This window comes from Trichinella spiralis (genome assembly GCF_000181795.1).
Source record: "Trichinella spiralis strain ISS 195 chromosome Unknown Scfld6, whole genome shotgun sequence".
Taxonomy (NCBI): Eukaryota; Metazoa; Nematoda; class Enoplea; order Trichinellida; family Trichinellidae; genus Trichinella; species Trichinella spiralis.
In genome coordinates this window covers 2229958-2244692 of record NW_003526945.1, presented here as the reverse complement: position 1 = coordinate 2244692, position 14735 = coordinate 2229958, and the positions used below count along the sequence as shown (strand labels likewise).

Below are 14735 nucleotides of genomic sequence, written 5' to 3'. Positions count from 1 at the left end.
ATAACTGCACTATTTTTAATTGTTAATTAAAAGTTGAAGCACAGCTTTGTCATTCGTATCGTAATGGTGAAGCGTATCGCTTGTAAATTGAAGGCGATTTAAAATTTGATTAATAGGTTTAAATAAATGGACAATTTTCGTAATGCTCAAAGTTGGTGTTTAGTTGTACTCATACTTCGTTTTGAAAGATGCGCATCCGTATTTCTCGCCTCTCGTCCTTGCTTACGCTTCTTGGCTATCAACCCACTGAACGAACAACAACCGCACATATATACTGTAGAATGTGTTTTTTTTATAATTTTCAGCATTGTAGTACAATATGCTGTCAACCGACCCTTGCAATCTTGCCATAATTCTTGTTCTCATCGGGATTGCTTGGTTTGGTCTTCTGGAATTTTGTAGAATGAAAAAAATATAAAAGTTACAAAATCAAAATCTTGAATCGGATCTAATTATAAAAGTATAATTTATAAGTAAATATGAGACAATAGCGAACATAAAAAAAGAACAACGTAAAAGCGAATAATGTGAACTAGTTACAAATGCTTTTTCATCTAGTGATCAAATCAACTCAAATTCGGTGAATATAAATTAATTTACAATAATACTTATAACAATTGGAAAATCCCAAATGAGACAAAATTTTGGCGGCGTTTTCCGATTGGTTCAAATTTTTCATTGGTACTTTTTTTGATTTATTCATTAAAATATCAGGGACTATCAGCCGCTGGAAGCGGTCACTGCGGGCAGCGTTTTAGCTTTATTCCATTACATCCCGCAACAGTTGAAACAAAACCGATAAACGATTGCTACTCTATGAATACACTGCATGGTATCATTGTATGCAAAAAGGGTGACAGAATAATTTCAACAGAAAATCAGGTAAAAGCTATGTTAAGTTTTGAGATAAATTATAAATTAATCCTCTGACTGTGGAGCAAGTTCTGTTTGAAAATCCTACTGTCAGTGTTTGTGCGTGACAGAAATTTTGGTCGCATATGGAACGCAAAATTGATAATAAGTTAAATATCGTGATTAATAAATATTAATAATTGTGCATTGTTTTATTTTTAATTACAATGAGTTCAAATTTGTTCACTTGCATAAGAATACGTAATGAATTTCATGTAAAATACTAATTCTGCTTCCATTTACTTCTGTTAACAGAAGAAAATATTTTATTAATCATCACAAGCGCAATATCTAACAGTGCATGCTTTATATTGGAATTTATAACAATATTAAAGTGAACTTTTTACAATCATATTAGTGTAATATTTTTCTTTTTGCTTTTCACAGCTGAACTATACTGATTCAGAAGAGACTTTAAGCCAAGTAAGAAAAAGATGATTTATTCAATTTGAAACACAGATGCAACGGAAATTGAAAAGCCATTGCCATTTCAGCTTTATCATTAGCCGACTGATTGATTATCATAAAATCGGATCACATTTATTCAAATTCTACTTAACAGAAAGAGTCTTCTGTTTCTTTATGATTGAGTGATTGTCAAATGTTAGATGTCAAATAAAAAAAATATTACGCGTAATAGTTTAGAGTAGTATTGTTAAATTGAACCTAGTTTTGATGGATGATCCAAGATGAAGCAATATTTCAAGCCAGTAAAACAAAACAATATTTACAATTGTATTTTATTATTTTATTCAAATGAATTTTGTCCAAATTTGAAGTAAACCATTTGAATGCCAATTTGTTAAGTTTATTATTGTTAAAGAGGAACCATTAAATATTTTGAAATTTCTTCAAACCCATACCACTCACTTCACTTGATTATGCCTATTATAATGTTTACTGAGAAATGGAATGGCTAAGTTAATAAAGTTATTTTAATCATCTTTTCCAAGAGTCAATCAATCTATTTTATCAGAATATATGTCCATTTTGATGAAATGATACAAATTTCAAAGCAGATGTCAAATATGAAATAAATTAATTCATACAAACGTCAATTTTGTCATGATTATATAAAAAATTTACATAAAAGATGTTTTATGAATGAATGCAATTGATGATCTGAATGAGCTTGACAAAAGTGTATACCTTGAAATGTTTTTTTTTATTTAAAAGAAAATTTGAATTGATAAATAAATTGGAATATAAAACAGATGTACAACTTTCATTGATTTTCTATAACTTACAACTTGTGCTTATCAGCGACAATAATTTCACTTGCTATTGATCTTGTATGCTTCTTTTTCTTTTTTGTTTCCTCTAGTTATTTAGCTTTTAGCTAATTTTGTTGTTGAACTGAAATTTAAAAGCTCAACTGGACATGGAAATTTATAAGCAAAAATCAAATAAATTGAAAAGCGATAAAATTTGAATAATTCACATTAATGTAAGCAACAATTAATCCAAGTAGAAAATGATCTTTTACTCTTAAGAACATCTAAGCAGTAGCAGTATCTTTTCAAATACCAGATTATTATTGCATTATTGAAATAAAAAAACAAAATCATTGTACAGATTTTATATTAAGAATAGAAATAGAAAAAGAAAATGTTACTAATTAATGTGCAATTTATGATTTGTAAAAATCACAAGTGATTTATTTGCTCCAGTAAACAACCACTTGATGAATATGCGAGTGAATGTGTTGGATGAAAGTGAGCATGCTTTCACGCAATAGTTTCACGAAATTATTGGTTCTCAATTTTAATTCACAACAGAAAACAACAACAACAATAACATCTATATGTAAATTTTCTTCTTTTCAAAAAAAAATCTTTTACAATACTGTAATAAATTAGCATGCCCCTTTGAGTTTTTTGTTTAAATTTACATCTCATAATCGATAAAAAGAAGAAAAAGAAAGAAAAATTACCTTGACACTGTTGAAAGCGCACAGCAAGGCGAATGAAATTTATTATTATTATTATTATTTTTTACTCCATCAGAAGTCAATAATTAAAAATTAAAATTGCTTGATTTCGTAGCAAAGCGTGGGCGACTGAAAGGTCGAATGAGAAGGTGAAATTGCAATAAACTTGATATCAAAATGCTATTTCTAACTTCACAGTTTGCATAAATGATGACAAGTGAAATTATTAGCATAATGATAAATTACGCTTGCAGGCTTATCTCCCTTTCTCTTTGTGCGTGTGCGTGTGTATATGTGTTTGGATGTCGTTTGATAAAAAGAGTACATGAATAATTTGATCGTTAATTAATAGAAAAATAATGATCTTCAACAGCATACTGACTGACGTAAGGTATGATCAGATGAAATTAAAATCTACTCCATTTGTATACAATGCACATGCCACCTTTGTTCATTTCATCATTCAAATCCAATGCCACTCAAAAATACCTTTAAATCTTCTCTTCATTAATTATTGAAAATTAACAAATTCAAAGATGGAAATGATCATTTTACTTTGATGCATTATTATTATTCAACTATTCATTCATCTCATTTGATTTATTGTTAATGAAAAAAAAAGAACTTGTAGTTTTTTAAAAGAAAATCTGACAAACAAATCAAAAATTATTCATTATAATTATTCAAAAAAATAAAAACAAAACAAATATGAATACACTGAATAATAGCAATGCATGTTCTGAAGAGATGAATTGGTTGAATTAGTGGAAGGAGCAATTTGAAGCTAATCACAGAAACCTGAAGCGCATTTGTATTACATATAATAAGAGTCATTATTATTATTATTATTGAAAGTGAATTTTTGGTTTCATTGCGATCAAGTAGTCAGATTGTAAATAAAATCAGTTTTACAGGTAAAAATTACAACCGTTGAACACGTCGCGGTTTTTCAGCGATTGGATGAATAAATTTGAATAATGTAAAATCAATATCGCCGTATACAGTTGTTCAGTGTTTGGATATTTCGGATCAGAGTTTTATTTTGTACATTAAAAAGTCGCATTCATTAAACATTAAAGCCGCTAATTGTGACTTTATCATTTTCAAACTTTCAAAAGATGCTAGTGCTTATTCATGCAAAAGCAAACTTAATTGACTTTCTATACAAACAGTTTCAACAATTTCAACTTTCTAGTGATATTGAAAGCATTTATGCTGTCAATAAAGGAGAATAAGAAAAAATCCAACCAAACTATTTTGATTGTACTAAAAATTAACTGATGAAATTAAATTTACCTTTTCCCTACAAATTTATCATCATTTTTTATTAATCTTTTCCAAATAAATATTGAAATCTTTTATCATTTGATTCGATTGTAAGTTTTTTACTTGCCCAACAGACAATGCTTTCGCATAAAATTTATAATTCAATAATGGTTGAAATTTTGAAATTTGGCCAATTAAAAATAATAAATTCCATTATTATCAAAGTATTGTGCATTGAATTTGTATAATGAATGAAAAAGAAATGAGCAAAATGTAATAAATGGATATCATTTCGTTGATTCAATAATTCATTTGGTGTATAAATATGTTGCAGTATGTAAATAATTCAGTTTAATCATGTTGTAATCAGCAAATATGTCATTTGAAATGTGGAATGTGATTATTCGATTAAATTAATAAATGATTTTTGAAATTAAAATATAAATTTTTGAAACATGAATTCATTGAATCTATATTCATGATGGAATGAAGTCTTATTTATTTGCACAATTTACGAAATAAATTTTCGTGTTTTAAGCATATACTTACAATTGTAGTGGTTGTGAAACATGCTAATTTTAGCTGGCTATCTTCCAAATCCACCTGCGTGCTATCCAACCTTGCTGTTGGTGTGGTGGCATGCTATACTGGAGATCCCCCAAAATCGATTTGCATCCCTAAGCTGCTATTTACTTCATCACACATCAATATTCATTTGAGACATTTATTAATCAAGCTAAGAAGAAAAAATTTCTTAGCTTCTCATATTTCCGCCTGTTGGAATCGGTGCTCACGCTGATTGAAATGAAATTTCACCAGTGGAAAACTACTGCTCAGATGCGGATGGTCATTCGAGTTGTTTTTCATTAAATAAATACAGCAAGCTAATTCCATTCATTTGCTGATTTTCTTGTTTTGCTTTTTATTTTTCAAGATGGTTCAACAAACATAAATCACATCCACAAGTAACTTTTTATTTATAATATTACATTCAATAATATTATACACTTAATTTGCATAATCATGTATTTTCCAAATGGAACTAAGAAACGCGTTGTCGTTCGATTTCGCCCATGCATATTTGCAACATTCACAAGTATTTCTATTAGTTAATGATTAATATTCGACTTCTTTTCTCAGTTATTATTATTTTCATTTTTCCATTCCATTAAAATAATAAAGTTCAATCAAAGGAAATCTTGTATTTCCAATTAGCTAAGTTGAGTTGAAATGTAGAATGGACTTTTCACGGTTTATCAATAAATTATTTAAGCGATTGTGAATAATTTGGTTTTCTTTTAAATTTACTCCATCCACTCATACAGTTGAAGAATAGCCATTCGGAACATTTCAACTGATGTCGTTATTGTTAATTTACGCTTTGAGGAACGATTATTAAAATTGTTTATTAAAATTCTTATTAAAGTGGACATTTATTTCTGAACAAAACGTCACAAACGGACATTCTTGGAAGAGCGCAATTAAACAGTCGACAAATATGACCGTTTGAAGTCAAATTAAACGTTGAATTACGGCAAAAATTCCAATTGCAAATATAGAAATGAATACTTTTGAAAATATAGAGGGGAAATTAATTTATTAATGAAAAATAATTTCGAAGAAAATCATCAATGAAAGTAGGTATTTTGTGTTAAATGAAGAAAAAATTTCCTGCATAAATGAACGTCAAATTTGATAACACTTACTTACCAGAAATAGATAGATAGAGAAGGAAAAAGTTCGGATGATGATGATGATGTTGGTTCGATGTGGCGTTGGTAATTTAATTTTCTCTTCACAATACGATGCATCAAAGCATAACGTGACAAGAATAAAATACAAGAAGTCCGTTTTTATGATAACTACAAAATCTATCATTGAATGTTGGAGACAAATTTTCATCGACATTCTGAAAAGTTTATCAAATAAAAATTAGACAAAATATCAACAAAAATTGTTTTGACTGCAAAAAAGATTTTTTATACAAAGTTCGAAACCAGTTTTTTAAATCTTACTGTAGCATTGTCAAATCGTATTTTCCTATGCGCACCTTTTCTTCAGTATTATCCGATAATATCTACAAAAGGGGATGGAATTTCAATTTTATTATTATTTCATTTCCACCGTTATTCTCTATTAGTTTATATACGCGTCGATATTGTTCATCGTTGGATTTTAATTGAATCAAATTATTCCATTCAAAAACAACTGAGAACTTTCTTTTCGTATAATTTATTTAAATTTTTATTTTAAAAAAAAACTAAAGTTGACATGTTCAATTGTCGACGAGGACGGTAATGTTGAAATGAATGACCAGTTCGAACTGTGCATATTCATTGATTGATTGATTGATTGATCGATTGATTCGCGTGGATTTTCAAAAATGGAAAAATCCAACTTTAATTGATCAACTTTTCAGAATTGGCTAAACGATCTCGTATTAATTAATTGGCCACAGCAGTTTAGCATTTGAAACGGCGGACAGCTTCATGCAAAGTTAGCAAGTCAGTCAGTCTCGTGTGATGGACAAGTAGAAAATTGCCATTGGAATTGGCCAGTCAGCAGACGCGTCACATTCACGCCTGATGTCAATTATAATTTGCTGGAGGATTTGCTTTTTTCCACCTACATTATTCTTTGTTCTTTTACAATAATCTATTAAAAAGAACACTGGCAAACTGCTTGAAAAGCATACACACACACAACATATACAAACAGCTATGGCTTGTTTAGTTGTTGCGGATGCTGATTATGATCAGCTCGAAATTACCAACTCTTCGGAATGCAACTGCTCAGATCCGGCCTATTGGTACAATGAACTGTGCGATTGTGATTATCCGGAAGCGACATCCATTGCACTTGTACACGACGCCCTCCCGTTGGGTATTTGGTATGGTCTAGTGCTGATATTGGGTGCAATTGGCAACAGTCTTGTCATTACCGTAGTCATCCGATACCGTAAAATGCGCAGCTTTACCAATATACTATTGTCCAGCATGTCCACAGCCGATCTTCTCATACTTCTCTTTTGTCTTCCAGTTCAGGTTGATTTAAATTTTTCCATAATTTTCAAATTCATTCATTTCTCTTCTCTTCCACTTCAGTATTGCAAATATCTCTCCCACTCGTGGATTATGGGCGCTTTTTTGTGCGTGGCATTTCACTATGTCGAACTGATGACAATGATCTGCTCTTTGATGACAATGACCACCATCAGTATACAGCGGTAAATTTATTTTTCAACATTTCTTTTATCTAATAATTTAATTTAATAACAATTTGAAGATGATGATAGATTTTTTTTGAAAACGGTACAACTTTACTCAAGTAGTGTATTGAATAAATTTGAAAAAACAATTTCAGATATGCTGCAGTTGCATTTCCAATGAAATCCATGTCGTTTCGTTCCAAAAAACGGGCTCTCAAAACTGTACTAGTGACGTGGCTGTTTTCGGCACTGCTGGCAGTACCAATTCTCTTTGGACAGGTATGCTAGAGATGCAGTATTGCAATGATCATTTTCACCCCCAACACTTTCTTGATCCACTTCTGTGTTGACTTTTAATCGGATAATTACTCGAAGGACTATTTTTTAAAAAATTAATTTCTTTTCTTTTAGTTTTTTTCACAAAACCACAACATATTTCCAAGTAAATTGAATTCATGTTCGGCGTTGGTCCCATTTGAACACAACATGAATTATAATTACGTATACAAAAGTTTTTTGGGGGTCCATTTGGTTTTTTTTCAATGATAAATTCAATAGTGGAAGTCGATTCGAAATTTTCGACGATATCAGCTACCGATGGATAATCAATGCTGTGTAGCATGTAGCTTTCTTTCTTTAATCAGATTCGGTTCTCTTTTTTCAATTACCAAAAACAACTCGACATGTGTCAAGCTTCATTTGTGCGTGTGATATGCGCCAATTTAGCACCTTGTTCGCACGTATTAGTGTTAATTTGGTTTTTTTTGCTTTTTTTCCATTTTTTCAAATTGACAGTTTTGAATTTTCAAAAATGTAATTATCATCAGTATAAGTGAAATTCTTTCATCACCGACTATGTATAATTAGTCAACTACTGTTTGATGTGCTGTCGAACAATAAGTTGCTAAAAAAGAGAGCAATTCTTTTCGACTAATTTCAATTCAAATCAAAATGTTGCATAAATTTTCAATTATGCATTAAAATTTATTCTATCGCATCTTGATTGAAGCAAATAATTTGTTGTAAAAAATTTATGCATTCTAATTAAACTTTTTCATCTTTTTGATGAATGAATGAACAGTAGGTGACAACAATTTTTGTCGATGCATGAATACATTAATTATTAGTCGTATCTAATGATGATTATTATATTGAATGTTTTTTCCATGAAAATGTATCAATGTTTGCATTGTTTAAATTGAATTCTAAAAATTCGAATTATATTAAAAAGAAGTTTTTGTTTCAGGAACTCGAAGTTTACAAAACGCCGAAAAACGTCACCGTCAGTTGGTGTTGGCGTCGTTTCAGCGACCACTACTGGGAAAAGATATTCGTACTGTATCAGTTTGTCATTCTGTATTTGGGGCCGTTTGCGACGACAGCAATCTCATACCTGCTTCTCATACAACGACTGTACTTCGGCGAAGCGAACAGTCTTTTACAAGAGAACGTATCGGCTCGAAGTGCTGGCAATGCTAACGGTTCAACAGCCGAGCATCAGCAAACATGCCAAGCAAAATCTAGCCAAAAGCGATTTTGTCCAAGACGTGAGCAGAGCAAAAAGGTAAAATACGTGCGATCTAGAACCATATCAGTGACCTGTATTTGGTTTTTACAAATTTATTCTTGATTATCAACTAAAATTTTCTTACAGTATCCAGGTGACAGAGATAACATTGCGTCGTAGAGAAAATTTCCACAAATGTACCAAAAAAATTCATAATTTTCTGCGATTCAATTTCTGATTTCCATAAATTCAGTTTCCAATTCAACCAAATGTAATTATGGAAATTTCAGGTCACAAAAATGCTAGTTATCATTTTGCTGCTGTTTTTCGTCTGCTGGACGCCAACGTTGGTGGATGAATTTCTGGTCGCTTTCGACTACCTTTGTCATACCAGTCCGACGACCACATTGAAATACATGAGAATGATATTCGCGATTATGAAATTTTCAAATTCCTGCATCAACCCAATTGTGTACGCTTTCATGTCGAACAGTTTCAGAACGACGTTCATCATTGTCTGCGGTCCGCTTTGTCTGAAGCGCAAATATTCTTTGGCCGCCGATAGCAGAACCCACAATCGACGTGATTCACCGATCAGTGAACGCAGTTTACGATTCCACTCCGACATAAGACCAATAGAACTGCTGGACGTTGCATCCAGAAAGCAGCGTTCGATGAAAGTGAAAAATGCAAAAAATTAACAACAACATTTTGCCACAAACTTATTCCATTTACAAGCATGTATGTTTTGTGAATTTCTTTTTTAAAAAAATTGTACATGCAATAATATAATAATATATGGAATTGGTGAAATATAATTTCAGTTTATTGCCAACAATGACTATTATTCTTTTTTTTGAATCTGAATTCAAATCAAGCTAAATAATATTTTGCAAAAAAAAATTTTCGTACAGCTCGTGAACAGCAGTAGTTCAGTACAACTGCTTAACTAGCCGATCAATTCTGACGATTTTCAAATGAAAAACAATGCTACATAAAAAAACATCGGGTGAAAAAAGTGCACAACTGCACACTGTAGACCATATTTACCATTTCGAATATATAAATATGCTACAAGCTTGAATGAAAACAGAACCGAGAAAACATGCAAAAATGGATCATATTTTCAACCTGTGTTTCAACAGATTCAAAAGCCGTTGCATATCCGTAACCGAAGCCATCGGATTCCCTTCATTCAAATCAAGTTGCTGATACATTTCTAAAAAGAAAATATGTATTCACGAAAAATAAAATAACTGAGCAACAATTTTTTTTCCAAACCTGAGGTTCTTTTCAACACGTCACTCAAACTCAGCAGCATTTGCTCGTCCAATCTGGACAAAAGTGCTATTTTATACTTTTCTGCCATTTCATGTTGAGTGCTGAAAGTAGCATATAAAAAGCAATAATCAATCAATTGATCAATTATACATGCAATCAACAATATTGCTTTTTTGTAAAAATTATCATTACACAATTGCTTGCTTCAATTCAGTATATTTGTCCAACCAGTTCAACAGAGTGCTTTGCAATTCACGGGATTCACGGGCAAGTTTCTGAAGTTCTAAAATTTCGGCAGATGGCTTTTCCAACTCAAACAAATCAATCTTTCCAGTTTTCAACAACTGATCGTCCATTTCCAATGCTATTCGAAACCAGGACTTTTTTATTGGTTTCAACAATGCTTCTTTCACTTAAATTAAAAGAAGCATTGTCAGCAAAAATTTAAAAAATATCACAATGATAAATAACTCACTAGCTTCTTCTTCTAATTTGCGCTTTTTGCAAACGTAGCACAAGTAGCTTTTAATAGGAGATGAACAATCTATACCAACACAGCCAGGGTGTTGAAAAAGATGACAACTGTCACACTAGAAAAAACTCATTAATTATAATTATTAAAATTTAATTCATCAATTCACCTGAATCAAACGCTTTGACAAACGACGGCATCGACAGACGCACTGCATGCGCTGTTTTCTAACGCGATATGGCAAACGTCTCTTCTTACCGGCAAAAGATAAGCTTCTAACAATGATGGGCTTCTGATGACCAATCAGCTAAACATTTCAACGTTAAATTTTTCATTTCAAAGCTGAACAGCAATCATTTACCCGAACTCGGCGTTTCAATATTCTTACACGTTTCCTTTTCTAAAATTAATCATTACAATACAAAAAACAGATCAACCGTCTCAATTCACATTAATACGACCATTACCATAAAACGATTCTGAATAGATTTCTTTTTCGCTTTCTGAAAAATAAAAAGTAACACAATAATACTACTCTTTTCAATCATCTGAATACAAATACAAATTTCACCATCAAACATTTTCCTAACTTACCCCAGATTTGGCGTCAGTGGAAAAATTTCGTTCAAAACTATCATCTGAACCCCATGAATAATCTGAATTTTCAGCATATCGAATAGTGGCGCTTGGAACGGAATCTTGCAAAACAAAAATTTACTGCACATAAAGCATCATTTACACTGCAAAATATCCTACCTTCGTTCTTTGGCTTATGAACTACAGATTGGTGCAATTCCAGAGCGTCAAATAAATCAAAAACTTTGCCACAACCTGCTTCAGTACAGGGAAACGTACCCACAGCACCAGTCATTTCCAAAACTAAAATTCACAGTTAGTAGTTCAGGCAAAATCAATCATTCGCATATTCATTTCTAAATATTACCGTTCATATATTTTTTCAATGCTTTTTCATGATTCACTCCTTTTTCGTGACGAAGCAACTTTGCAACGTCCGACTGCGGCAATTTATCACCCCATTTAATTGCTGAAATTTTCAATTCAATATTATAAATCCATTCAAAAATACTACTTTAAAAAATATTCACGTACAAAATTTTCTTATTCTCAATATACATTGACAGGCCATGCAAAACGCGACTCCATCTTCCACTCGAAGCCAGTTTTCACGAGATGCAATAACTGATGGTAAATATTTTCCTAAATTATATTAAACTGCTTAATATTAAAATTAAAAAACTTTCAAATTCTTCAAAAAGCACATATTTAATTCATTTCAACGTACCGGATACTTCTGATCTCATTACTCTCCGCGGTATAATTATTTCTAAAAAAGCATCAATTAGTTAATTATATTACATTAAATTAAATAACAAACAATATATTACTCGGCGGTGAAACTAATACTTCTTTTTCGGAATGACGTACAGAAGGAATTAGATAACTGCGCATAAATTCTTGGACTCTTTGATTTACTTTACGTACTCGAGGTTCTCTTCCAGGAGAAACAAGTTGACCTAAACATGAACTATTATTGATCAAATTATAATTTAGACAACGCTTACTTCCCGGTGGCGTGTTCACAATTTCTTCCTCTTCTTCATCCATTGCTAATTATTATTATCCCTATAATAAACACAGAAAACAAACCTGTAAAATGGTCTTATAAATCAATATCAACCAACCCTGAACACGGCAATAAACTTTATCCAAAGCAACATTAACTTACATTAAACCGGATTAACATTATTAACGACCAACAAAAATTAATGGAAAAAAATCATCGAAATAAAAAAGCCATTAACTTAAAATAAATGTAAATAATTCTATAATGAAAATTATCTATTTATAAATGATAAATCAAAAAAATGTGATTAATATGCAGTCATAACGAATAATAAAAATGTTTTAACACAATTTCAACAGCATATACTTCAGTTTATACAAACATGACGGAATCACATACGATGAAAAAGTGCAGCTACCAATTTACGTATACAACAATCACTTCCGCATGCACACTATTTTAACAATTAGTAACATAAGATTCAATTTCAGACATAATTAATGAATGACTAAAATCACTGAAACTCATTCTAAACCATGGAACCCAAAGTTAAAGAAATTCGCTTCTACCTAAAACCTCAACTCGTAAGCTGATAACGAATTTGCAAAGAAAAGTTATGTTTACGTTCTTTTATTACACAGTATTCGCAACGTAATATTAGCTCAAAGATCATGCATTTCCTATATACAATGAAGTAAACTCATCGCAAACCTCACTGTATTGCGTAAGAATAAAACTGGCACAGCCCACTGCGAGAGTGAACGTTAAAATTCGTAAAAAACAGCCAATTTGAGGATGACAACGCAATACAGTAAGAACAATTAACAGGCAAGTACAAACTCTTACTGTGAGTTAGAAAAAGCAATATAATTAATATAATACTTAATGAATTAATGATCAGATAGCATAAACTGAATTGACAACTTAATATAACAAAATTTGTTTTGTTAGAATACGTAATAATATCAGTATTAAGTATTTTCTAATTTTTACTATGCGTATTTGCTAGCCTTTTTAATTTGCAGCAAATTTTCAAATTAGTCTTTTATTCAATAAATTAAAAAAGTTTTTATTTATAATTTTAATAGCAGAATAATTTAAAACTTTATGATTTGTAAAATTATTTTTTAATTGATTTCTGTTGCGCATCTATTTTATTCTTACTGTTGTATCTTCATATTTTATAAATCTTGTTTATTTCAGTTATATTTATATTCATATTATTTATATTTACGTTATTTATGTATATGTTTTATATTTCAATTTATAATAAGCACGGTCACGTCCATAAAGCTAATAATAAACCAGAAAACAAACACTGTATAGTTAAATTTACCTCCTGTAACATAATTAAATCAATGCAAACAGATTCGAATATTAAATTAAGCATAATTTAAACATGGTAAATGATATTCTGTTTAAATAGCAGTGGTATTAAACTTAAAATTTAAATATTGAGAAAATTCAAATTACTCGGAGCTGATAAATAAAAAAATTGGACGAAATATCAACAAAAATAGTTTTGACTGGAAAAGATATTTTAACTAAATGGTTTTGACTAGTTGACTAAAAAATGTTTTGACTAAAATGAGAATTTACAAACTGTATAACCTGTTTTGTTGCATGTTATTGCCTTTAACCAGTGTTTTTACGTGCGCCATATCTTCCATCAGGTAGCAACGGAATATATATTGTATTATCAGATTTTTACTATTAAAAGTTCTCCATCCTCCTCTACTGTATACTTTATGTAATTTTATTGCATCACCAAGTGTAAGTACAAGTATTTATTAAAGCCTCAGAATTTTTCATAAATTACAAAAGATATACATTTTATTTTTAAAGCACAAATAAATTATTCAGAAGATCAATTTTTCTTTCATTTTTTGCTCCAACACATAATTTCGTCAAATAAAGGCAGTGTCACTGTAATTGTTGATAAATCTAAACAATCAATTAAAAGTAGTGTTCACTTTCACTGACATGTCATTGAAAACACATTAGTGTCAATAAAAATTTGTTTTCCACTTTAGCAAATCGTATCATCAAAGAGAAAATGTTTTTGAAATTTCCTACGATTAATAATAAAAGCAAAAATGAAAGAATTACATAATAATGCGTTAATTGCTTAAGCACTACTGACACAGATCTGAAAATTATGCTCACGTTACATTGTTCTCCATATGTCAAAAGATTTGTTGGAATACAATTTGACTAAGAAATTACTGTAGCATACAATAAGCAATCGCTTGTTACAAATGATATTAGACGTGTAATAGATTTAAATGGGCATTTTTCTATTGTGCTGGATGCGTAATGCTTGATGTGCAATGAAGCTTGTTTAGCCGTGATTTATGTGTGTGCGTATGTGATGTGTGGAAGATAAGTGGAAAGCTTCTAATTAATGATGATGACAGAAAGTGATAAAAGTGGAGAAAGAGAGTTTTGTTAGCAACCATTGAATTTAAATTTAGAACATTTACGTTGGTTACAAAACTGCTGCTGCTGCAGCAACCAGTCTGACGTTTTCAGTTGAGATCCTTCGAAGTAAAACTACTAACCTACTAACACAGT

General features: G+C 30.8%; 4 protein-coding genes across 4 annotated transcripts; 2 read left to right on the top strand and 2 right to left on the bottom strand.

Moving 5' to 3' along the window:
• Window positions 1-319: 319 nt before the first annotated feature.
• Window positions 320-802, top strand: Tsp_08179 (hypothetical protein). Its single transcript, XM_003373540.1, has 2 exons — window positions 320-378; window positions 715-802. Exons 1-2 carry the CDS (start codon window positions 320-322, stop codon window positions 800-802), a joined length of 147 nt encoding a protein of 48 aa, XP_003373588.1.
• Window positions 803-5412: 4610 nt separating this feature from the next.
• Tsp_08178 (hypothetical protein) lies at window positions 5413-6439 on the bottom strand. The gene is made up of 5 exons (XM_003373539.1): window positions 6370-6439; window positions 6258-6316; window positions 6124-6185; window positions 5819-6017; window positions 5413-5487 (listed from the first exon to the last, which is right to left on the bottom strand). Exons 1-5 carry the CDS (start codon window positions 6437-6439, stop codon window positions 5413-5415), a joined length of 465 nt encoding a protein of 154 aa, XP_003373587.1.
• A 389-nt stretch (window positions 6440-6828) lies between these two features.
• Window positions 6829-9524, top strand: Tsp_08177 (putative G-protein coupled receptor 54). Its single transcript, XM_003373538.1, has 4 exons — window positions 6829-7334; window positions 7472-7595; window positions 8563-8880; window positions 9114-9524. Exons 1-4 carry the CDS (start codon window positions 6829-6831, stop codon window positions 9522-9524), a joined length of 1359 nt encoding a protein of 452 aa, XP_003373586.1.
• Window positions 9525-9691: 167 nt separating this feature from the next.
• Window positions 9692-12202, bottom strand: Tsp_08176 (zinc finger protein). The gene is made up of 15 exons (XM_003373537.1): window positions 12160-12202; window positions 11983-12111; window positions 11880-11921; window positions 11711-11794; window positions 11520-11621; window positions 11333-11455; window positions 11171-11274; window positions 11044-11079; window positions 10938-10976; window positions 10746-10883; window positions 10580-10694; window positions 10297-10516; window positions 10105-10205; window positions 9955-10042; window positions 9692-9701 (listed from the first exon to the last, which is right to left on the bottom strand). The coding sequence occupies exons 1-15, from the start codon at window positions 12200-12202 to the stop codon at window positions 9692-9694; spliced, it is 1374 nt and encodes a 457-aa protein (XP_003373585.1).
• Window positions 12203-14735: the final 2533 nt, after the last annotated feature.

What these genes read in the sequence shown, in the direction of transcription:
- Tsp_08179 (XM_003373540.1), top strand. Translation starts at nt 320, where the DNA reads ATGCTGTCAACCGACCCTTGCAATCTTGCCATAATTCTTGTTCTCATC. An exon ending in GTTCTCATCGGGATTGCTTG is followed by an intron (nt 379 to 714) that starts GTTTGGTCTTCT and finishes TTAAAATATCAG; the next exon opens with GGACTATCAGCCGCTGGAAG.
- Tsp_08178 (XM_003373539.1), bottom strand. Translation starts at nt 6,439, where the DNA reads ATGCACAGTTCGAACTGGTCATTCATTTCAACATTACCGTCCTCGTCG. An exon ending in AATTGAACATGTCAACTTTA is followed by an intron (nt 6,317 to 6,369) that starts GTTTTTTTTTAA and finishes GAAAGTTCTCAG; the next exon opens with TTGTTTTTGAATGGAATAAT. An exon ending in ACGATGAACAATATCGACGC is followed by an intron (nt 6,186 to 6,257) that starts GTATATAAACTA and finishes CCCCTTTTGTAG; the next exon opens with ATATTATCGGATAATACTGA.
- Tsp_08177 (XM_003373538.1), top strand. Translation starts at nt 6,829, where the DNA reads ATGGCTTGTTTAGTTGTTGCGGATGCTGATTATGATCAGCTCGAAATT. An exon ending in ACCACCATCAGTATACAGCG is followed by an intron (nt 7,335 to 7,471) that starts GTAAATTTATTT and finishes AAACAATTTCAG; the next exon opens with ATATGCTGCAGTTGCATTTC. An exon ending in GACGTGAGCAGAGCAAAAAG is followed by an intron (nt 8,881 to 9,113) that starts GTAAAATACGTG and finishes TGGAAATTTCAG; the next exon opens with GTCACAAAAATGCTAGTTAT.
- Tsp_08176 (XM_003373537.1), bottom strand. Translation starts at nt 12,202, where the DNA reads ATGGATGAAGAAGAGGAAGAAATTGTGAACACGCCACCGGGAA. An exon ending in AGTATTAGTTTCACCGCCGA is followed by an intron (nt 11,922 to 11,982) that starts GTAATATATTGT and finishes ATGCTTTTTTAG; the next exon opens with AAATAATTATACCGCGGAGA. An exon ending in TATTGAAACGCCGAGTTCGG is followed by an intron (nt 10,884 to 10,937) that starts GTAAATGATTGC and finishes TGAAATGTTTAG; the next exon opens with CTGATTGGTCATCAGAAGCC.